Source organism: Plodia interpunctella, chromosome 28, assembly GCF_027563975.2.
Source record: "Plodia interpunctella isolate USDA-ARS_2022_Savannah chromosome 28, ilPloInte3.2, whole genome shotgun sequence".
NCBI classification, from domain to species: domain Eukaryota; kingdom Metazoa; phylum Arthropoda; class Insecta; order Lepidoptera; family Pyralidae; genus Plodia; species Plodia interpunctella.
The window spans coordinates 1,003,950-1,028,597 of record NC_071321.1 but is presented as its reverse complement, the minus strand read 5'-3'; the positions used below and the strand labels follow the sequence as shown (position 1 = coordinate 1,028,597).

Below are 24,648 nucleotides of genomic sequence, written 5' to 3'. Positions count from 1 at the left end.
TGTATTTTAAGGTGGCGCTTAATGCTAATAAATACTTTGCAAATCAAACACTAGATGGCGCTGTGTGTATTTTAGGTACTGCTGAATGCTAATAAATACGTTGCAACTCAAACACTAGATGGCGCTGTGTGTATTTTAAGGTGGCGCTAAATGCTAAGAAATACTTTGCAAATCAAACACTAGATGGCGCTGTGTGTATTTTATTCGCCATGGATATTTTGTTTCAACTATCCCATTTCCATTTTAATACGAAAAAATAAGCTGTTCCCGATGGCATTAACGCGGGCGAAGCCGCGGGTAAACAGTGTAGTGTTTTATAATGAATAACGTTGTGGGTTACATATTTATCTACACATACATATTTAATTTATATTTTAATTAAGACTTTATTTTGTAACTGTTTGTTATTCCCTAATAAAAAAAAATAAAACTAATAAACAAAATTGAAAAAAAAATATAATGTAGTAGATATTGGTAACTGAATAAACGAGTTGTCCAGGATTTAAATATAACAATAAATTAACTGCACTGGCCACCAAAATTGTACTAGAGAAATAAGTTGACAATGTTTTATTCTAATTTCAAATATTTTTCGCTGTCAAGAAAATTGCCGCCAATAGTTTGGTTATGAAGAGTTGTATTTTTGGTTTCCAATATATATATTTACGTTTTAATTGCCACTACACAAGAGTTTCATTTATTACGACCATAGATATTGTTCACGAGTCGTCGTCCACACGTTTTTTGATAAAGACACCCGTAAAGAACTGTAATACTATTAGATAAAATCAATTATTTAGTGTAGCATAATTCCTGTGCTATTTTTTTTAGATTTCACTATTGTAGGATAGCCGGGAACATGGCAAATAAATTTAGAGGTTCATTGGGCATATTTGAAATTGTCAACTATTCCCGCGTTTCAGAAGTGAAATATACACGTAGATTTACTTGAATTTTCTAATAACGAGTGTTATGCAATGAATAAGCGTGATGATAAACAATTATTCATTATAATAGAGATAAATTAAATAATAAAACGTACTTACATTTCAACAGCGTTTATTCTCTCTAACCATAGAGGACTGATCGCTCACAAAAATAGCGGCAAAAATCTCACCGGTCATAACAACTACTTTAAAATATATTTACACAATGCGATCAGTCCGAATTAATCATACAATTAATATATTATTTTTTTATTTATTTATGTATTAATACAATATTTATTTATTGTTTCTAACACTATTAACTAAATGAAAATTTGTTTATTTGTTTGTTTATTATATTCAAGATTAGTATAATATAAATTAAATGGTCAAAAATATTATACTACATTTTTCGGGCAGTTGTGTAAATGATTGTGATTTAATGTAAGTAGTGTCTGACCGAAATCGGTTTCGAGTTTAAAATCTTGTTTCGGTCTTAGCTATCTTATGTTAAAACCGTCGAAACTCTCTAGAGGAAACTGAAAAATGCCTTGCGTTCCATTGTCGCTCGATTCCAGAATTGATTTCCTCCCATTATTATTATAGAAAAAACTATTATTTTTTGTAAAAAAAAAAAAATATATATTCACTAGAGCCGAAGATTTCAACAAAAAATAGCGTCGCCACAGTTTCGGTCGGACACTGAATGAAATTGAATGTGTTCCTTGGCTTTCTTGTACGTTTTTTCTTTGTATATAAAAGTACCCCCCTCTTTTCTTTCTGTTCACGCTTACGTAGTCCGCGGCGAATGGATAAAAGTCTACTGTGGATCTTTGATACGTAAATAAATTGATTTATATGTATATATACATTCTATCTTTATAGAGTAGAAAACAAATCTGGCCAAGTTGGAGTCGTACTCGCGTATTAAGGGTTCTGTACCATCTTTACATATTACAATGGAAGTCCAACCTCTGTCACGTCTTTATGAACGCGATTAACTAAAAAACTACCGTACGGATATTTGAACAGTTTACACAAATAGATAGTGCGATTCCTGGGTAAAGGTTAGGTATATAATTTATTATTGTATTACCCGAGAGAAGCTGGTACAGACCGATAGTTGTCTATAAAAACGGCTAAAAAATAATTGTTGTATGAAAGCCCCCTTCAATATTTTCTATATTCAGATTTTTAGTTTTCGTTATAATAGCGGCAAAAGAAATACATCATGTGTGAATATAAATAAATATTAGGACAAATCACACAGATTGAGCTAGCCCCAAAGTAAGTTCGAGACTTGTGTTATGGGATACTAACTCAACGATACTATATTTTATAACAAATACATATATAGATAAGCATTCAAGACCCGGGCCAATCAGAAAAAAATCATTTTCCATCATGACCCGACCGGGGATCGAACCCGGGACTTCTCGGTTCAGTGGCATGAACTTTACCACTGCGCCACCGAGGTCGAGGATTTAAATGGTCTTACTATCACGATGAGATACAGCCTGCATGGTGATAGACAGACAGACAGACAGCGGGGTTTTAGTAATAGGCTCCCGTTTTAACCTTTAGGTACGGAACCCTTATGTGGGCGCTGCGATCACTGGGCTAGCAACACTGGGTGTTTATCAACCAATGACCATTATATATGGTGTTGCAATTACATGAAATGAAATTTTGAAAATCAGTTTTCTACTCTTTAGGGACGGACTGTAAAATTATCTGTCGAAAGTTATTATGTATGAAGAAATGATTTTTTTTTTTTTTGACGTTTTTTTATGTCGTTGAAAGGCATGTATGATTGGTTAAAGCCATTGAGACTATTGCCATCTGGATAAATAAAATACAAATTTTTTATCACAATACAAACGAAGATGATTTCGTCAACAATTTCGCCGAACTTGGCCGATTCGACTTACATTGCTGGTTTTTTATTGGGCAAATAGAAGCTCTCATACTACGCAATTTTCATTCATTTGCGCCGGCGTTTATCCGACGATAGTGCGTGTAAACGTTAAATACTCGTATTCGTCATCCAAATCAAGGCATGCGTGCGCGAAATTTTAGTGTCGTGAAATTATTTTTATGTCACTAGGTGTCGTAATGAAAATTAGACTATAATAATGTGCAGGTTTCCTCACATTTTTAATTATTTCTCACTTATATTCTCAATATTTGTCTCTCTTTGTCACTCACACATAGCGTAACGAAAATTCTTAGGTCGCTGGTTCATATCCGGCTCGAAGGACCAAAGCATGAACCGAAAAGTAATAGACTAAGACAATGGCAATTTGAATACAAAAATATCACTTATGTCACACAAAAGCACAATAGTATCGACTTCACGAAGCATACATAGTAATTTTTGACAGACTCATAACTGCCCAAAAAATCTACTACCACAAAACATTACAGATGTGTCCAGTGGCAACACTCCAATAGTCCATTTGACGTCGTCATCGCCAGACTTAATAAAAGTGACTATAATGGTGGAGACAGTTGAAGATTTCTTCATCAAGTTGAACTCTGTGACCAACCTGACCAGCTCCCCGAGCCAGCCCAGATATTACTTCTATCCGTTCAGTCAGTCCTCCACCAATCAGCTGGACGTCCACGCTCAGCGGCTGAAGAAGAAGGTACAGTGATAGTGTATAACAATCTATAGTGGTTATAAATAAATAAAATCAATAAAAAAGCCTTTATTTATCAATTTCTTAGTTGTTTTATCTTATATAATAGAGTTAGTCTAAGGTTTTAGTTAATTTTATTCGTATTTATACCTATCTTATATTTTAATATGATTTAATATATCTTATTTATTTTTATATTAGTTTCTTGTTATTTTTTACATTTACAGTTTCTTTTTGTATTAAGTAATTGAAATTCAAATTCAAAATTCTTTATTCAATTTAGGATGATATACATCACTAATTGACGTCAAAAAATTACTTAAACTAAGTCTACTGCCGGCTTCCAAAGCGCAGATGAAGAAGAAGCGGCGCAACAAACTTCACCGCAGCCTTTTCTCCAAGGACGTCAATTAACAAATATAGGTCTTATACATATATTAAAAATTACGAATTTACATCATTATTAAAAATGACAAAATTTGAATGAATAAATAAAATAATAGTTGTATTTCTAATAAATTATTGAAAATTGTCACACAAAAATATATATATAAATAAATAAAAAGCTAAATGTACAAACGTACGTAATAATGTCATAAATCAATTACATATGTTATGAGGATACTGCACCATGCTTGGGCCAGATATTATTGTCGTTCACATAATCTTCAGACTTGCAATATGCCTTTTTACAAAGTACTTCTTTGATATAATTTCTAAATATTTTGTGTTTTATGATGTTAGTGTGTTAGTTCACTGAGAATGGATCCCTCTTGGGTATAGGCCTCCTCCAGTCTACACCATTCCTCTCTATCTTGGGCCTTACGCAACAAAATAGTGTTAATATTATTAATGAAAAAAATATCGATAGTTTTGTAAGTATCGATCGATAAAGTAGAACAATGCAACTAAAACGAGGCGACACTATCGATACTGACAACCATTTCAAACTTTCTATAGTGTAGAACTATCGATGAACAAATTATAGTTTAGAACTATCGAGGTATATCTCTTAGTGGCATTGCACGATGTCTACGATATGTAGTAGTCCAATTTTAGGGCGGAACCACACGCCGGTTTAACATCAATGTAACATTCAGGTGGCCTGCAATCAGCCGCTAAGCGTTTTGGAACAGGACACGTTGCAGAGACATTACTTCGTGCAAAGTTTGAGCATTGGATCAGAGTGGATCTCGCATTCCAAGAGTGTTATTGTCATGATCGAGTCCGACGACGACCTGTGCGCCGTGGTGTCTATACAGAACTATTCGGTGAGTTTCGTAAATTATAATAATTTAATGGTTTACAACTAATAACCTGGCTTTAAACACGGACAAGACCAAGTGTACGAAGTTCTCTCTTTCAAACGCACCCCAACTTGATATTCCTTTAGTAGTTAATGGTAAAGTATTAGAATGGGTACACAGTGCCAAGTTCTTGGGCAAAGCCCTTCTGGCTTAATAGGGACCAACACTGTCGGCGTTTCTTCTCAGCAGTGGTCGTTCCGAAATACTAGTAGTTTGTAGCTTTGGTAAACATCATTTAATTTAGAATATGACGTGAAAATGTGCCTGTGAAATCCTAATTTGTGAATAAATTATTTGATTTTGATTTTATTTATTTCCGATCAGCTTTTTCCCGCTCGAATTTCCGGTCTGTTTCAGTTATTTTACGTACTTTAAACTATAAAGCGTGAAGATGTAACATTTATAATATGCTAATTTTTACCCGCGTCTTCGCCCGCGTGATCTTTCCACGGGAACATATTTTTCCTGAATGAAAGGTATCCTATGTCCTTCTGCACACTTCAAACTACATGTATGCAAAAATTTCAAGCAAATTAGTTGAGTAGATAGAGCGTGAAGATGTGACAAATAAACAAACTTACTTTCGCATTTATAATAAATAAATATATTATGACAAATCACACAGATTGAGCTAGCCCCATAGTAAGTTCGAGACTTGTGTTATGGGATATATACAAATACATATATAGATAAACATCCAAGACCCGGGCCAATCAGAAAAATATCATTTTCCATCGAACTTACTTTGGGGCTAGCTCAATCTGTGCGATTTGTCCTAACATGTTTATTTATTTATTTATTTTTTATATTTAGTTAAATTCTATATATTGCTGTAGTCTGTAAACATATATTGTTCTTTATTCTAGTGTCCAGTTTTCGACAACGAAAGGGATATTCTATATGACGGGTACTACCTCACTATGACAAGGAGAGGCGGAATCACCCTTACGGTACGTATAAATAGAGGTCATTTTAAAGTTCATAATATGTAAAGTTTTATGAGGTACCTTATGGTCGATTTTACTTATAGTTTACTTACCTTACAGTCGTATTCCTCATGGCTGAGGGTCGTGGTAATTAAGTGGAATGAAACACACAACGACTCTCTTGATAATATTAATGGGGTGGTTCGCCATTGGCTTCTACATTTCAAACACTAATGTGATAAGTTATTAGAAACATTAATGTGATAAGATAACCAATGTGCAGGTTTCCTCACGATGTTTTCCTTCACCGGAAGCAAGTGGTGGTCGTTGAAAACTATATACATGAGTCAGACTGACTGGTATACAAACCCATGTGGCGCGAGTACGATTCGAACCTGGGACCTTTCGTTACAGGCAGACGGTCTTACCACTGGGCCCCCACCGTTTCACAAATGTTACTACTAGTACAAGTTTATTTGTTAGACAAATTAAAAAACCCCACGACTTTCAATATTTGTTTCGCTACAACTTTCGAACGGCTGAACCGATTTCGATGTGAACATATCTAAGAACCACCGCATAAACATTAGCTATCAAATAAATAAACCGCATCCAAATCGGCTCACCCGTTGATGAGCTACGGATGAGCTACGGTGCCACGTACACAAACATACAGACACACTTAGCGGTCGAACTTATAACACCCCTCTTTTTGCGTCGGGGGGTCAAGAATACATCATAGAAAATTCGTTTCTCTTCCAGCAAGACACGTTCCCCATCGGTTTCTACATAGTTTTCATCGTCAAAACCTCTGACGATGATTGTATAGCGTCAGCTGGTACTAACGTGAGCGTATCCAAGATGGCGTCCTACTTCGGTTGGCGGGAAACTAGAGCTGTCAACGTCAGCGCGGGCGACGGCCGATACAAGACTTTTAGGTCAGTTTTCTTTGATTTACGCCCTTTTTCGTCACTTTCTGTTAATAGCATATTGTTATCTGACAGATAAACTAACTACCAGATAAATCTGCTAGATGTGGTTGGTCAGTTAGCCCTATGCGCTTGTGAAAAAATATTTTTAACGATATCCGTATGAAATGTTACATTTGTCTGATACTTTATCAGCAACTTGTGAAACAGTCACTCAGTGTTTTATTTATAAAACGGATTGTTCGTCAGCTTGATAGTATTAAAAAAATACGTCGATATTAATGATTCAAATGCAGAGCAGTTCAGTTTAGGAACCTAAAATGAATCGCTTTATTTTGTACCACCAACTTTACTTAACAAATTCTCATTTGAATCGTAAGGAATTGAATGAAATTCATAAAAAAAAGTAAAAATTGTCTCTGAATCGTAAACCCCAGTGACAGCAGCCAAATGTAAGGAAGAGATAAGGCTATACGATCTCTATACATATATTTTATCTCGTTCCAAGAGTTGCGTTCCGATATCAAATTCTTACCATTTTGAGCAAACAATATGTATTTTTTTGTTACTTAAAATTAAAATGTATATTTTTATCTTTGTGTTAGTTACAGGACTAAAGTAAATACAAAACACAATAAAATATTTCAATTACAATAAATGCAATATAATCTAGACTAACAAATTTGTCGATCATAATCATAACACTAAACACAAACTTCGGAACATAAAAACCGTACCACGATGGAGTTTCGGTGGCAAAACTCGTAACTATCAATAACAGATAGAGCACGTCATTGTTTTCAGCGACAGTAGCGCCACGTCTGTGTTCTTTCGTGGTAATCAATCAGAAATAGGAACTTTTTTTGAATCGCGTATTTTGACAGATACGCGATCCAGTTTACGTTCTCAATGCACATCATGGTACCGAATTGTATGCAAAATGAGTGAATGAAATCGAAACGGCGTATTGTTTAGGTGACTACCTATAATGGATCGTTATGTCAACTTGACGGTACGAATTAGCGATGCAGATCAGTTCAGGTCCTGAACTGGATCGCATTAAGAGATGATGGTAAGCCCCCAGTACGTGGAATGAAACACACACAACAACTTTCTTGGCATTATTAATGGAGTGGTTTGCCATTGCCTTCTCCATTTCACACACAAGTTAATAATCAACCAGTGTGCAGGTTTCCTCACAATGTTTTCCTTCATCGGAACCAAGTGGTGGTCGATGAAAACTACCTAAACTAAAACTTTACAGGTTGGTAAACAAACTCATGTGACACGAATAGGATTCGAACTTGGGACCTTTTGATCCACAAGCGGGCGTCTGCTACATTACGCCACCACCGCCTCAAATTGATTGATAGATGATTTCAATTGATTAAATGTTTACCTATTTAAGATGACAAGGAATTTTCGACCTTTACAGGTCTAATTACAGAGATTAGTAGATTACTATTAGTATAGCGTGACTTTTCATACATTGGCAATATTTTGTCTACATGTTCAGTCCATGATTCTGTACAACTTTTAGTATGGGGGTAACTCCGAAATCGTGAAAAACAAATCAGCTTTTCTATACAAAATGTAACCTAACTTGTGGAAAATGTTTGGATCAGCTGATTTTATTTCGCGATTTCAAGGTTGCTTCCATACGAAAAGTTGTTCAGTGCCATCGACCGAGCATGTAGATAAAATAATGCCAATGTATAAGAAATCACCCTGTATAAATGCGATAGTCTGTCTGTGAAGCTTTCACTCTAAACCTCTGACCTCTGGTCAGACGTAGGTTGCCGCAAGCGGAGTTGCGGACAACAGTTAAGACTAAATCAAGTTTTAGTCGAAACTTTAATAATAAAAAAAATCCATATACCACCAAGCAGACGAAATAATACTGCCCACCTGATGGTAAGCGGTTACCGCAGCCTGCAGCGACATAACCAAATTTCCGTTTCAGCTTCACGATAATAGAGACGATATCGTACCAGGAGTACATGATAGCGGCGGGGGCTGCGCTGGCGTTCTTCCTCAGCTTCTACCTCGCGGCGCTGGCCGCCGTCGTCTGCCACAAGAGGAAGCGGGCCGCCGCCGCAGCCTCCGTTGTCGAAGTTGGCGACGGCGAAGGTAAATAAAAAAATAATTAAAAAAGTTTTTTGGCTGTATAATAAAATAAAAAATTGGCTGTATAGGTTTCGATGTCCGAGATTGAAAAAAAATAACAACGTATAAAATGTGAAAAAAAAAATTACTTGGCATTGCCATAGGTTTTGATATCTTACGATTGAAAAATAAAACATGTGAAAAAAAATCGGCTGTATAAATTTTGATTTGTTCGTCTGAAAAAATAAATCGCGCTCATTGTACATAGGTGATGAGTTCTTTATAAAGTTACTTGCCGTATGTAAAAATTACAAGACAATAAATATTAAAAAATACATACATATAGTGGTGTCTGGTTCGAAATTGGATGAATTAATAAGTTAAAAATAAAATAATCCTTTAAATTTTGAACATTTGTCTGTGATATCGACTGCCCGACGTCAACCTCCTTTGAGAATGCTGTCGTTGCCTATCAGCTGCCGAAGCTATGTATCTTTTAGTGGCCTTGTACTACTATGGTAGGATATGCAGTGAGTGGAACACAACACTCGGCTCTTTTCCTGGTTCTATCTTCCTTCGCCAACTCCCCTCACCTACTCCTCTCCCATATTAAGCACGCACGTTGTCACGTGTAGTATGACTGTCCAGAAGGTGGCAGCACTGTCGCGCAACACAACCACACCGTGCGACGTCGCAATGTCGTCAACAACAGCGGGGAGTCCTCCACGCATTGGGAGAGGGGGGACAATGGTAGACCCGGTAAGTTACTTTATTTTATTTTACCTGCGCCTCCGCCCGCGTGTATTTCCCACGTGAACAGTTGAAAGGTACCCTTATGTCCTTCTCCGTATTTTAAACTTTTAGTTGAGTAAATAGAGCGTGAAGAGGTAAAAATCTAACTTACTTTCGCATTTATAATATTAGTTGGGACTAGACGTTTACCCGTGGTTTAAGTACCTGAAGTAGCCTCGGGAACAGTTTTTTTTTGTATTAAAATGGGAATGGGATATAAAATAGTCATACCGCATTTGAAACACACACAGCGCCATCTAATGTTTTAATTGTAATTAGATGTTGCCGGCAACTTCGCTCGCGGTAGTATTCTAAAATTAGACCTTCGCATGCACTTTTTCACGTCATATTCAAAATTAAATGATATTTACCAAAGCTACAAACTACTAGCATTTCGGAACGACCACTGCTGAGAAGAAATGCCGAAAGAAACTCATTCAAACAGTGTTGGTCCCTATTAAGCCAGAAGCCTATTAAGCCCAAGAACTTGGCACTGTGTACCCATTCTAATACTTCACCATTAACTATTAAAGGAATATCAACTTGGGGTGCGTTTGAAAGAGAGAACTTCATACATTTAGTCTTGATACAATGATATTTACCAAAGCTACAAACTACTAGCATTTCGGAACGACCACTGCTGAGATAAACTCATGACCTGTGGCTATTAAAATGTATAGTGCCTTGTGACTACAGTTCTAACAAGTATTATTGTGTAATCAATCTGACTATGTCGTTTTAGATGGTGGTAGTTCATCTTCCGATACAGATTCCGACTTTTCTACACTGGACGATGTGAATACGGACAAGGATTTGTACCTAATGGGGGGCAAGCTGTGTGTTGCCAACTTAGCCAGGTTAGTTTGTCATCTCATCGGGGCTGAGTGTGGGGCCGCGGAGCCCAGGCTTAGCGTGAAATTTAAATGTGAAGGCTGTGATAATAAGACTTTTGAGTCTCTAAAGACTTTAACGATTTGATTTTTCTTATTAAATTGAATTTATATTTTTGAAATTATAAATTATAATTTACTTAATGTATTTAGTTTTTATGTTAAAAATTTGTTTGTTTGTAAACTCTTTATTTGCTCAAAGAAAACACGTACAGAGAAAGCATTAAAATTAAAAGACGTAAACTTCTGCGTTAAACAAGGTCCTTTAATCGTATTCCTCATGGCTTGAGGGTCGTGATTATTAAATGAAATCTTTACATATTACAAAACAAAGTCCTCAGCCGCGTCTGTCTGTCTGTACGCGATTAACTCAAAAAACTACTGCACGTATTTTCATGCGGTTTTCACCAATATATAGTTTGATTCCTGAGGAAGGTTTAGGTGTATAATTTATTATGTTTTACCCGAGCGAAGTGAACGGGCGGTTAGGTGAAACATAAATAACAACTTTCTTAGTACTATTAATAGAGTGGTTGCTATTGCCTTCTCCATTTGATGACTAGTTGATAGTCAACCAATGTGCAGGTTTCCTCACGATGTTTTCCTTCACCGGAAGCAAGTTGTGGTCTATTAAAATTGCTATATATAAGTCAGATTGGTATACTAACTCGTGTGGCACGAGTGGCATTCGATCCTGAGAGCTTTCAGTTCACAGCGCTCAGATATCGTTCTCGCGTTCAGCACGTAACTCGAGTATTATTTCCGGAGTTGACATTTGAAAACGCATCCTGTATTTGCGCTCAATATGATGTATCATTTCATAAGACACAAGGATTACACCGCCACCGCTAACCCGACATTTATACTCAGCCCGGAAATATTTCCCTAAATACTTTTGCGGTTATAACGACGCATTTTCATTACTCCGCTCCTGTGTGCGCCGGGCAGCGGCAGTGCCAGCGCGAGTGACCTATTTACATAGGGCGCAGTGTAGATGTGTCTGGCACTGCCGTTGCCCGTCGCTCCCTCGATTGGCGGAAGTCGACGGACGGGCAGCGCGAGCACGAGCGAATATTTACATTCTCGCACGTTGTCGCCGCAGAAGTATTTGGGGAAATGTTTAGTAAAGTGTGGCATAAGGTTTCATAAGACACACAATTGTTACACCATCACCGCTTGACCGCTAAAGAATAAATGAAAACAGTATTCCTTGTCCGGCAGATGTCGGCCGCGCGTGCTGTCGGCGCGGTCGCGGCTGTACCTGTGGAACGTGCTGACGGTGGCCGTGTTCTACACGCTGCCCGTGGTGCAGCTCGTGGTCACCTACCAGCTGGTCCGTATACTATATATATATATATATATATATATACTAGCTGTGCCTGTGGAACGTGCTCACTTTTCAATGAACGTCACCTCGCCTATGCGAAAATGAAGTTTATTTTTTCTTCTCACTAGTTTCGTATAGTGATCCAACTGTAACGGCGCAATCTTAATGATCTTTAATAGGAATAGTATATTAGACTCGATGGACCGATTGGCCAAATTCTTTGTGCAGCAATAAATAAAAAAATTATGTAGTGGTGGTTCAATGAAATTAATTGTGTTGACTTATTGAATTTCACAACAAAAAATAACAAATTTATAATTTTATCGGTGGGAATATTTGTATCTTGTCATTGTGAAAAAATATTTTAAATTAAGGAATGCAAAATTACCTTTTTCTTTTGTTGGTTGCCAGTGCAACATCAATCCTGAACATATCTTTTTTATTTAGATTGTACATAAACAGGGTGGCCAACCTGGAGGTATACAACTTGTTTTGCCGCCATTTTGTTTAGGCGGTAAATATGACAGTTGTTGAATGAAATTTACGTTGTGTAGATACGGAAAATTTATTATGGAGCGTTTTACGACGGAACAACGTGTTTTAATTATTAAAACGTTTAAGACATATTAAAAAGAATGTTTCCCGGTCGATTAATTTCAAGAAACGGTGACATTGATTGGCGCCCAAAATCGCCTGATTTAACAGCTCCTGACTTTTCTGTGGGGCTATCTAAAGGGATGTTCAGCAATGAAAACAAAATATTCGAGACATAGTAACTGAGATAACGCAGGAAATTTGTGAAAATGTGATGAAAAACGCGCTGAAAAGTGTTAGCATCTGCGATGCTGCTGACGGTGGACGCTTGTCTGACATTGTTTTCCATGTTAACTGCCGGCCCTGAATACTATATTTAAATTCAAATTCAAATCATTTATTCAGAAATTAGACCTTCACAGGCACTTTTTCACGTCAATTTTCACATTAAATAGTTATTTCTCACAAGCTACAAACTACTGGCATTTCGGAACGACCAAGGCAGGATTTATTTACTTACTTAACCTACCATTACAGAAAACATATTCTAACACGACAGGTTAACCTTTAACATTATCTATGTATAATGATATGATATTTAAAGACGTTATTGTGAATTCATTCAGAGTACAGGAGAAAAATATCAATTTTCACGGCCACAAAATTAAACACGTTCGCGTCAGAGCTGCCTTGCGCAGTAGCTCGGTGCGGGCCAGCGGCACCTCCAGCACGGATTTACAGGGAATACTTGATATGTATAAAATATATTCATGGGATATTTCATGGGATAAAATTACAAAACTAAATTGTATTATGCCCGTTATTTGGCCGTCACGTATTAGTTTTACAAATCCCTGACCTTGTCCATTTACTGATTTCACTTTCAGATGCTAAACCAATCGGGAAACCAAGACTTGTGCTACTTCAATTTCTTCTGCGCCCACCCACTAATGGTTCTGTCGGATTTTAACCACGTTTATTCTAATTTGGGCTACATTACTCTCGGCATCTTGTTCTTGGGTTTGGTGTGGAGGAGACACAGCTATCATCGAGCGAAGACTGCCGCTCAGGTAGGTTAAACACATATAACTATGGTCAAGTTTAAGATGGGTCGCCAACGACGGCAACTGAAATGTTTTGAGCAGGTTAAGCACTGTTGGTATGTCCCTTGTGAAGATGGGTCGCCACATGTCATGTCAATTAGGTATAGGTATTCTAATTTATGATGTAATACTCTGGAATCCTCTTGGGCAATGCGTAATCCCGCACCAATGTGCGGAGAAGACATTACTACCATCGTGTGAATACTTAGGTTAAGCACATTTAACTTTGGTCACCTTTGAGATGGGTCGCCATTTACCAGATCAGGCAGCAATCGATATGCCTAATCGAAATGAAGTTTAGTACTAACTACTATGTACCCTGTAAAGATGGGTCGCCACAGCTCATCTCCTATGTTAAAATACGTTCAGTACTAAAATATTTTGACTTTAAAGAAGCATTTTCATTTTTCTTCCATTTCAGAAAGAGCTGGGGATCCCCCAACACTTTGGGCTTCTCTACGCGATGGGGATCTCCCTGGTGAGCGAGGGCATGCTGTCGGCCGCCTACCACGTCTGTCCCAACAGCATGAACTTCCAGTTCGGTGAGACAATCACGCTTGACCATTTCAAAAGAAAAATATATCTAATATATATATATATGTATATTTCAAAAAGTTATGTTTCGTCACTTGACAATATTTTACATAGACAGCACGACTCTCTTGGCCACAACTTCTGTTGACCACGACTTTTGATCACAACTCGGTCTTAGCCACAACTCACTTTTAGCCACAACTCACTCTTAGCCACGACTCACTATTAGCTACAACTCACTCTTAGCCACAACTCACTCTTAGCCACGACTCACTCTTAGCTACAACTCACTCTTAGCCACAACTCACTCTTAGCCACGACTCACTCTTAGCTACAACTCACTCTTAGCCACAACTCACTCTTAGCCACGACTCGCTCTTAACCACGACTCACTCTTAGCCACAACTCACTCTTAGCCACAACTCACTCTTGACCACAACTCGCGCTCTTAGCCACAACTCACTCTTGACCACGACTCGCTTTTAGCCACAACTCAGTCTTGGCCACGACTCGCTCTTAGCCACAATTCACTCTTGACCACAACTCGCGCTCTTAGCCACGACTCACTCTTAGCCACAACTCACTCTTGACCACGACTTACTCTTAGCCACGACTCGCTTTTGGCCACGACTCGCTCTTGGCCACGACTCGCTCTTGGCCACAACTCACAGACAATTTGCGTCCACGTTATCTATTTACACTGCACAATTAGATTCCTAATGTATCCCTCCTGCAGACACATCGTTCATGTACGTGACGTCGGTGCTGTGCATGGTGAAGATCTACCAGGCGCGGCACCCCGACATCAATGCGCGGGCGCACGCAACATTCGGTGTTCTGGCTCTTATCATATTTATAGGTGAGACAGATAGCACAAATGTCTAAACTACTTTTTTATTATTAATCTTATTATGTAAAAAATTAACTTTTTAACAAATTACTTTCGTCGTTATTTATGTTTTAGAATGTAAACGTTTGAACTGGGGGCTTACTATCATCTCTTAACGCGATCCACTTTACGACCTAAACTGAACTGCATCGCAAATTCGTAACGTCGACTTAATTTTAATGCAATTCATTTTAGGTGCCTAAATTGAACGTGACTTGCATTAGAATCGTTCTGTAAAAGTTGATGGTAGGACTGCAGATATTTGATATGTTTTCCACAAAATTCAACAATAAGAACTGTGAAATAAATTACATGTTAGAACTCAAAAGAAAAACAAAGTACAAGGCAAAAAAATCAACTGAATTAAACTGCTGACTGATCTATTGAAGAGTGCACCGAGCGCACACTGTCGCCACCTACATATTTTTATCAATTACTTTTAAATAAAAGCAAATTTTAAAAATCTATCTCGGACAAATCACCCTACACTATATGAAGGACTTAATTAAAAATTAATATAGTTATCTATTGTACAATATGTAGTCACAATTTACTAAACTGACTTTAGTGGCCGCCGTGTTCCGTTCAGTAGATTGCGGCAACCGTATCCAATATAACACTACAATACCTTTTAATGCAGTCCTTTATCTGGTGAAGCACATTTAGTCCGAGACAGATATTTAAAATTTGCTTCTGTTTTAAAGATATTGATAAAAATGTGATGGTGTGCGCTCTCGAGTATCATACAGCTCTTGAGTTCGACTCACGCTTGACCGATATCCTTCTATTGTCAGGTCTGGTGGGAGTTTTGAACGCCAATCTATATTTCTGGTTGTTCTTCACGTTCCTCCACCTGACTACGTGTTTAGTGATGACATTCCAGATATATTATTTGGGCAGGTTCAAACTGGGTGAGTGTTATTGTGTACCGTCCCAAAATATTACTAAAACATTTGGAAATAACAAAATTATTTTACTGTTATTATGTTACCAAATATAGCCTATAGCAATCTTGGATAATTTTTGACGTCATAAAGTGATGTATATCATCCTAAATTTAATAAAAAAATAATAATTTGATATTACCTTTCTAATGGTGAAAGAATTTTTGTAATCGGTTCGGTAGTGTCAGAGATTACCCGCCTCAAACATACAAACTCACAAACGCTTACCTCTTCATAATAATAGTATAGATAGTATACTTATTGACGTCAAAATTAATGTTAATTTTTCGTTTTAAGTTTTTTTAGGAAAAAATAAAGGTTTGGTTTTAATATACACTAGCGGGCCGCCGCGGCTTCGCTCGGGTGAAACCATAACACATTATACACGTATGTGTATAATGTGTTATGGCTACCTTATACCTTCCTCCTCAGTATATACCTTCCTCAGGAATCATATTAACTATTTAATAAACCCGCAACTAAATCGTCGCGTATTCTTGACGTCAATACGTGAATACATCATTCTATAAAGGATTTTGGATCGCATTTGGAATTATTGCATTAACGAATATCACGATGTCTGTACTCTTATCTGTCTACGGGACACATTTCAGATGCGGGTATGATCTGTCGGGCGTGTAGGGAACTGGTCACCCGACCTCTGGCTGCCATCACGCCGACACATTGCGGCCGTTGTGTGTTGTTGATCATAGCCAATCTCGCGAACTGGGCGATAGCTGCTTACGGGTGAGTGTTGACGACCGCCGTCAAATAGCGACCACCAACATTTTACGACCATAGTCATATATCCTTTGTCGACTAACTAAGATTACAGCCAAATACGGTTGAGTCTAACGCATCGCCGTCATATAGCGACCGTCGACATTTAGCGGCCGTCATATAGCGGCCACCGACAATGTCGCGAAATATATAACATTTAAGTACGATTGAGTCCAGACTGTCACCGTCACATCGCGGATTTGTCAACTGAGCTTATAGCCACACCGTCATATAGCGGCCGTCGTGAATCTCTGTATCTGTAATCTCTGTAAGCTGTAACGGCTAGTGGCGTCGGGATATTTTTGTTATGCGTTGAATGCAATACGATCTATCTAATAGACGACAATAAAAAATTGTGTCAAAAATGGTGGGGGAAGGCCTTTGCCCAGCAGTGGGACACCACAAATTGTAACAAGTTTGTTAGACAAATTTAAAAACCCCCGACTTTCAATATTCATTTCGCTACAACTTATGAACGGCTGAACAGATTTTCATGAAACATGGCTAAGAACACTCGGGATAAAATTATCTATGACACAAAAAAAAATCTAAACGAAAATCGGTTCATCCGTTCGGGAGCTACGAACGATCCACAGACAGATAAACACGTTAAATTTATAACACCTCTCTTTTTGCGTCGGGGGTTAATTAAAAAAGCTATTATTTATTTCAAATAGCGCATATTACGCAAAGATCAGCGCAGATGGCGCTACTGGTACAACTAAGGTACACAAACATTGCCAATAGAGGCAAAAAGCGCCAATTTTCAATATTTTTGCAGATTTACGACCAAAAATTCCTTCTACGCAATCGTGGTGGGAGTTTAAAGGAAAAAGGAAGGATTTAGTGGATTATCCTGAAAATAATAACACTATTTTAGGTTATGTTCTGCATTATTTGGTCAACTGGGGTCATAAACTGATATAAACTTTATTTTGACTGAAGATCTTACCTTTATGAAGTCCATATTTTAATAAGTCTTCACGTGTGAAGTGTTCCGAGCTTTTCGACCGTTTACTGGCTCGAAAATTTTACAGCGTGAAGCGTATCCCATAGTTTTCGAAGTTTTTTTATCTCGTGGAACACGATTTTCCCAATATTTCGGCACCCGAATATGCTACATTGTTGTATATTTTCACAAACGAATGCTTACACAATGAAAGGATTAATAAAGTACTCTAAAATAAGCGTATTAATCGACATAGCAAAAGGCGGCAAAGCTTTTGTGTACCTAACATACAGTGCTGTACTCTGGCGGGATAAATGTGCAGTAATACTCCCTATTACATACTGTTAAGAACATCATCACTATGAATATGACGCGACGACGACGCCAAGAGAAAAAAAATAGCATTCTCTCTTGGCTCGGAGTTCAACGCGACGCGTCAATTTTATTTACTACAGTACTATCACTTTTATAACGTTACACCGATGTACCTGCGCAAAAATAACTTTTTTTGCACGGCGCGAAAATATCTGCGCCAATCATAGCGCGCCATTTGGACGCGCGAACAAAACCGTTCGCTATTGGCTAATGCGTACGCGCCACGTCTGGAGTTGCTCTCAAGTGTAATATTGTACAATTATTACGAGCGAGACAGCACGACTCCTGTTGTTTTTGGATTTAAAACCTTATGTAGTAGCAATAAGTTCGTTATTTCACTAATGTTTTCATTCGGCCAGAGTCGGCGGTCGGTTGTACTATTCTGCGCCGTCGTACAATACTTTTAAATGTGGTACTACTGTACATAGGTACAAGAGTAGGTTATTCATGTATTACACTACGAGAGTTTACAATAATGCAAGTCTTCGCCATTTCTTTTCAATAATTTTTCCACTCGAATGAATAACTTAAGTGGAACTGTAAAAAAAATAATCTTATTTTAGTGTGGCGCAACACAGCCGTGACTTCGCGTCCCACCTCCTGTTGGTCCTCATGAGCAATCTGTTCTTGTACACATTATTTTATATCGTCATGAAACTGCTGCACAGGGAGTCTATACGGTGGTACAGGTGAGAACGTATCTTTTTTTTATTTGTAACTAGCTTTTGCCCTCCGTTTCGCCCGCCGTTAATTTTCTCGCATGAATGGTACCCTATGCCCCCTTCTACACACTTCAAACTGCATGTATGCAAAATTTCAATAAAATTGGTTGAGTAGATAGAGCGTGAAGATGTGACAAATAAACAAACTTACTTTCGCATTTATAATTAATATTTAATATTTTAGTTGTTTCAATAATTAGTTAGGACAAGCTCTTATCCGCGGCATCGCTCGCGTGAATTTCCCACGGGGACTGCTATTTTTCCGGGATGAAAGGTACCCTATGTCGTTCTCCACACTTCAAACTACATGTGTGCAAAATTTCAACAAGATTGGTTGAATAGAACGTGAAGAGAGAGGAACAAACAAACTTCAAACTTACTTTCGCATTTATTAGTTAGGAAAATCACACACATACATAATTTAATACAAAAAAAAATAACAGAAAATAAAAATAAACAACGTAACATAAAATATAAAGTTTATGTGTTGCAGTAATACAAAAAGGACCATTTCAGAAATCGTGATTATGGTGATCTATGAAGTCAGATCAGTATACAAACTCATATGGCACGAGTAGATTCGAACTTGGGATCTACCGATGACAGACTGACGACCTTAACCTTAAAGTTAACCAATAATAATCAATGTTTCCTCTCGCAGTTGGGTGTTCATAGCGCTGACTTACGGCGTGTGGTTCAGTTCCAGCTATTTCTACTTGGATCAGAGTACCAATTGGGCCGTGAGTATATTTTTACAAACAAAACAAAATCTTTATTCAAGTATCTTAATAGCTATGTGACAATAGTACATGTATGTATGTACAAAAAAAGTTCAAAAATAAATTTTGCCTGAGCTAGGGTGAAAATCACCCTGTTTAAATATATATTAGGACAAATCACACAGATTGAGCTAGCCCCAAAGTAAGTTCGAGACTTGTGTTACGGGATACTAACTCAACGATGCTATATTTTATAACAAATACATGTAAAGAAAACCTTTATGGTTATAAGATTTTCTTTAATTTAAAAATTGTACTGACACTGTCAGATATACATGTCATGAAGGAGAATCTGAATTTATTTTTGTTAGATTATATATCAAATTAGTTAAACAATCTTTGGAATAGGATCTTTTAATGTTGTTTCTTGATTTTTCACAGAAACACGCGGTTTTATTCCAATAAATACTAGACAGAGGAGATTATCATTATATACATATATAGATAAACATCCAAGACCCGGTGTTTCAGGAGTTTAAAAGCTATAAAACATGAGTAGTATTATGAAAAGCAATAAAAATATATTTTTACAAGGTTTCATCTAGTTTCGCCTGGCCCGATTAAAATAAAACAATCACTTCGCTTCCATTTTCAGAGCGTTTCGCTGATAACAGAGTGCAGTGACAACTTTTTTAAGGCGTATTACATACAGTAAATAGATGGCAGCACTAGGCATATACACCATAAATTTTAAATTATGCCAAGAAAATTAAAGGCTTTTAATATTAAAAGCCCTATTAATGTGAGTAATCAAAATTTAATATTATCGTTTATCACCAAAGTTATTGAGGTTTGCGTTTATCCCAAATCAATCAATGAATTTATGGACGTAGTTTGAAACTGCAATTGTTCCAATTCATAGTTTATCGTGTCCTCTCGCTCTCGCGTGCAATGACCCCGGCATAGGCGAAAAATAGATAAATAAAAAAGAATTGCCAGAATTTATCAATGAAATTCGACTTTGTGCGAATCGCTGCCCTGAGCCTACCTTTGCTATGAAGCGTAGTAGTCAGCTGGCACACTCTTAATAATTATAACCAATTAATATATTTTATAGATCCTTTTTGATAAATTTTGGATTTAGATTTTTTATGTTTTGACTATGCACATACTATCAGTAATAGGTATGTAACGATAGCCCCATTGATTTTTTGGCATAATTAAAAATTTATGGTGTATTGTAGAGATATTATTACAACACCGATGTCTGTATGTAATCAAATATTGCAAGTTTAATTTCACCTGCTTCCGTTTGTCCTACGTAATTGTCATTTCCGCGTCGTTACAGCTTCCACGTTGATGTATCATTATAATAAGCATGACCTGATGGTGTACCCAAGATCGGCTCCCGACGAGGGAACTCTTCAATAGTTACGTTGACGACAATACAAGCATGTGTCGAAAATTACATTTTTACAAAAAAAAAAATAATAATTTATTTTCCACAGCTGACGCCAGCGGAGTCGCGTCGAAACAATCGCGTGTGTTCATTACTCCAACTCTACGATTCCCACGATATCTGGCACTTCATGTCCTCGGTAGCCATGTTCTTCTCCTTCAACATGTATCTGACCATAGACGATAACTTGCAGGGCGTGCCCAGAGACAAGATTATGGTGTTTTAATTTTATAATCTTACTATGTCAATATTCGTATTCAATAGTTGATCCTTGGGGGTTACTAGACAATTTTTTGGTGTGAAGTCGCCTTTCAGTATGGACGAGTTGACACAAACTGGATATCGCTCGGGAGTCGACTCGCCTTTAAATCGTGGGCGTGTAAACACAAATTAATAATTACTTGTTCTTAAATCGCCTTTGTAACGCGGACAAGTTGATATTGACCTAAAAGTATACAGGTTGACGTCCCGGTCTACGGTTACGTAAGATAGTATTATAACAATTAATTAACATATTTTTGAGTAACATAAATAATTTTATCTTTTATAGTCGCATTTATTAACCAAGAAATGATATTTTACTATAAAAAACACGTTTTAAAGTGTATCAATAAAAATATTGTAACTGTTTACACAATTTTTCGAATAACAATTCAAACAGGACTAGATTATTTTTTCAGAGGGTTTTTTGTGAGTGTCGACTCGACCGCGCCTCAGAGGCGAGTTGCCCACTAATCCGAACATTGTGCCTCTGTGATAAGTTACAACAATTATTTTAAGCGGAATTTAATTCGATTAGTCTGCGAACAAGCAATTGATAAAGAAAAAAATGTTTGCGTTTACGTAAAATAAATTTCGTTTAAAAGTTTGGTTTGAAAAAAACACCCGTGTATAGAATGATTTACGTATTAGTTATATAAAAAAAACACATTTTTATTGTTATTTACAGATGATTTCAGTAAATTTGTCCATAATTGTATTTAATTTCACGTATACGTGTATCAAATATAAAATTTATAAACAGTCAATATATTTAATCGCCTTTATAAAATGGACACACGCACATAGATTCGTTTATTCAAATTAAGACTGTAAGTAGAGCACTGAAGGTAGATTTTGCAATGACACACAGCCTTATGACTTTTGCCTTGAACTTTAAAACTATATAATAGGTATGTTCATTATTGATGTTATTCTATTAATATTATAAATGCCAAAGTTTTTAATATCCATTGTATGTGGCTTAAAAAGTAATTCATACAAACTTTCATCCACGGTTTAACCCGATTTGAAAATGCCTGTGTTAAAAACCTCGTATGTTAACTATATTCGTAGCAAATTACATCAAAATTTGTGCAGTGGTTTTGCTGTGAAAGTGTAACATAGTACAGCATATAGTGGCACTCACATTTTTTGTTATGACAATTAAAATTGATCTCCATTCTGCGTAGGAGCATATTGAATGAAAGTATCTTAAATTAGGTATAAATATTATAAGTATTTTCTGATAGGAAAGTAAATTATGGCAAATTTTTTTCTTCTTTTATTTGAGTTGCAATACACTTACTATATGAATATATATAATAGTGTGTATTTTTTGCTTAATCAAAATCGACATTTACAAAAAAATAAAAATAAAATACGTTTTTTTTTATCGTCCTAGGCACATTCTATTTTTATTTCAGGATCTTATTTTGTATTTTATTTTAGTTATTTTGCATGCGATGAATTTTGGAAAAAAAAATGAGGTTTTTAATCACCTGTAGTCGTTTTGTACGTTTTGATAAGAATTTATTTTATTTAGTAAGTGCAGTATTTTTCGACTGATCCATGACAAATTCATCGAAGTTCGATTTATGTATTAAAAATTATTAATTAAAATCATAGTATTAAAAATCTATTTTTTTCGAAAAATAAAATAGTCTTTAGTATAAAGGAGAAAGGGATGGATGCATATAAAGAGAGACGGAGCATATATTCTGTCGTCACAAGGAAAAAAAGATGCAACAGAGTATTTCAAAAACGGATTTTCTACATATTCGCCATGAATTTAAACACTTACAAAACAAACACCAAAAGTAAACGTAATCACTTCTTTTTATAACAAATCTCTCAAACGATTGTCCAAACGACGATATTCACAATGTCGAGGCAATACGATAAATTTGGTGGTTTAACCTGTAATAATTTAATTCGCCGGAATTAGCTTGTCCACATTCAAAGTGAGCGGGCATTATTAATAATGTTCTAAAGGTCATTCGTTTAAAAAAAATCTAGATGTGTATTTTTTTTTCATACAACGGTAGTGTTTTCCCAGCCTCGCTCATTACTAAGGCCTACCAAAATGATTTTTTTTAGGTTAGTTGATCTCAAATATCATTGCATTTATAATTAAAAATATACATAAATGTAATGCTTTAGAAGCTTATAAACAAAAATTATAAGGTGCTAGTAATCAAAATTTTAATACGAATTTCCATAAAAATTAAATTTACTCTTTTACTTCTTCTCTTAAAAGGTTGCTTAAGTTTAAAAAAAAATCTAAAAAATTGTTACAATTCTATTTCTTTTACAAGAGTGTTGTAAAAAACATTTTACCTATTTTAGTAAATATGTTTTGTCCTTTTTTATCCCTATCTCTCTAATTAAATGAAAGAAACAAAACATGTTATGTCTAGAATATATTTTATAAAAAAAAATTAATTAAGCTAATAAATATAGTCTGTCAAGAAAGTGATGATAATAAACGCGGGCGCTGTCGCCTGTTCGCTGGCAACACAGGATTTATCAACCAATCTTGACCATTCTGTTTGGTGTTGCAATGGCAAAAAATGTAGTTCGTTTAAAATCCATTGTGTTCACTTTCTTGACAGACTTGTACATGATTTTATTATTTAAAAAAAATATATTACGCAAGATGACACTTTTTAATTTTATTGTAAAACTGCGGCGTGTATCGTAATGCATTTGTAATTTGTAGGAGTTTATTGTGATGGTAACAGTGGAATCACTGCTAGTCCTTGTAAATAAATGTGCTTTTTGGAATATTGATTTGTATTATTCTTCTCTATTAACCTAATTATGTAGTAAATAATCATGCAATGTCATTATCAATATATGTATATAAATCTCTTGCGTTACTGAGTGACTGAAACTATTGGGCGTAGAAAGCTGGAATGTGGTGTGTAGGTTCCTGACAGGGGGAGCACTAAGAAGGAATTTCCTGAAATTTCCACGGGAAACAGATTTTTACTCACATATGAAGTTGTGGGCAAAAAGCTAGTGAAATATAAAAGATATTTTTTTTGAAAAATCACGTGTAAATTGAAACTTAAAATCTTAAAACACTTAATACTCAACATGCCTTACCATAATGTAAACTAAACTACTAAACACGAAGCTTCACGAAGTTTCAAATCACACAGATTGAGCTAGCCCCAATTGAGCTGACCGGGAATCGAACCCGGGACTTCCGTCGTGATGACTTTTAGCCTACAGAGGTCGTCGAAATAATCGCAACACATCCAGAACTGCAGACAAATATCTGAATAGTAAAGTATCTAATAATAGACACACGCAAATATTTAACCGTGCTGTTAATCGAACGGAGGCCAAGGTCAGAAAGGAAGAAAGAAATAAAACTTTTATTTGCCAAAACATGTGTACAAATATACAAATTGATGTCAAAATGAATGAAACCTACATGTTTTACCGAATATAGGTATGCAAATATAAATAAATAAAGAGGAGCATGCTATCCACTACAAATCCAAAACAAAAAAAGAATTATAATGT

The 24,648-nt window shown here is 36.3% G+C and overlaps 1 protein-coding gene across 1 annotated transcript in view; it reads left to right on the top strand.

Moving 5' to 3' along the window:
• LOC128681762 (SID1 transmembrane family member 1-like) overlaps positions 1-23,900 on the top strand; it is a 28,640-nt gene extending 4,740 nt beyond the window's left edge. Inside the window, exons 5-20 of the mRNA XM_053765921.1 lie at positions 3,354-3,574; positions 4,669-4,839; positions 5,742-5,825; positions 6,564-6,739; positions 8,694-8,860; positions 9,485-9,595; positions 10,371-10,485; positions 11,740-11,851; positions 13,267-13,449; positions 13,904-14,024; positions 14,753-14,875; positions 15,700-15,816; positions 16,464-16,596; positions 18,517-18,642; positions 19,337-19,415; positions 20,903-23,900. Of these exons, the coding sequence (XP_053621896.1) occupies positions 3,354-3,574; positions 4,669-4,839; positions 5,742-5,825; positions 6,564-6,739; positions 8,694-8,860; positions 9,485-9,595; positions 10,371-10,485; positions 11,740-11,851; positions 13,267-13,449; positions 13,904-14,024; positions 14,753-14,875; positions 15,700-15,816; positions 16,464-16,596; positions 18,517-18,642; positions 19,337-19,415; positions 20,903-21,079 (2,216 nt within the window). The 3' untranslated portion in view covers positions 21,080-23,900. The remainder of the gene's footprint in view (positions 1-3,353; positions 3,575-4,668; positions 4,840-5,741; positions 5,826-6,563; positions 6,740-8,693; positions 8,861-9,484; positions 9,596-10,370; positions 10,486-11,739; positions 11,852-13,266; positions 13,450-13,903; positions 14,025-14,752; positions 14,876-15,699; positions 15,817-16,463; positions 16,597-18,516; positions 18,643-19,336; positions 19,416-20,902) is intronic.
• Positions 23,901-24,648: the final 748 nt, after the last annotated feature.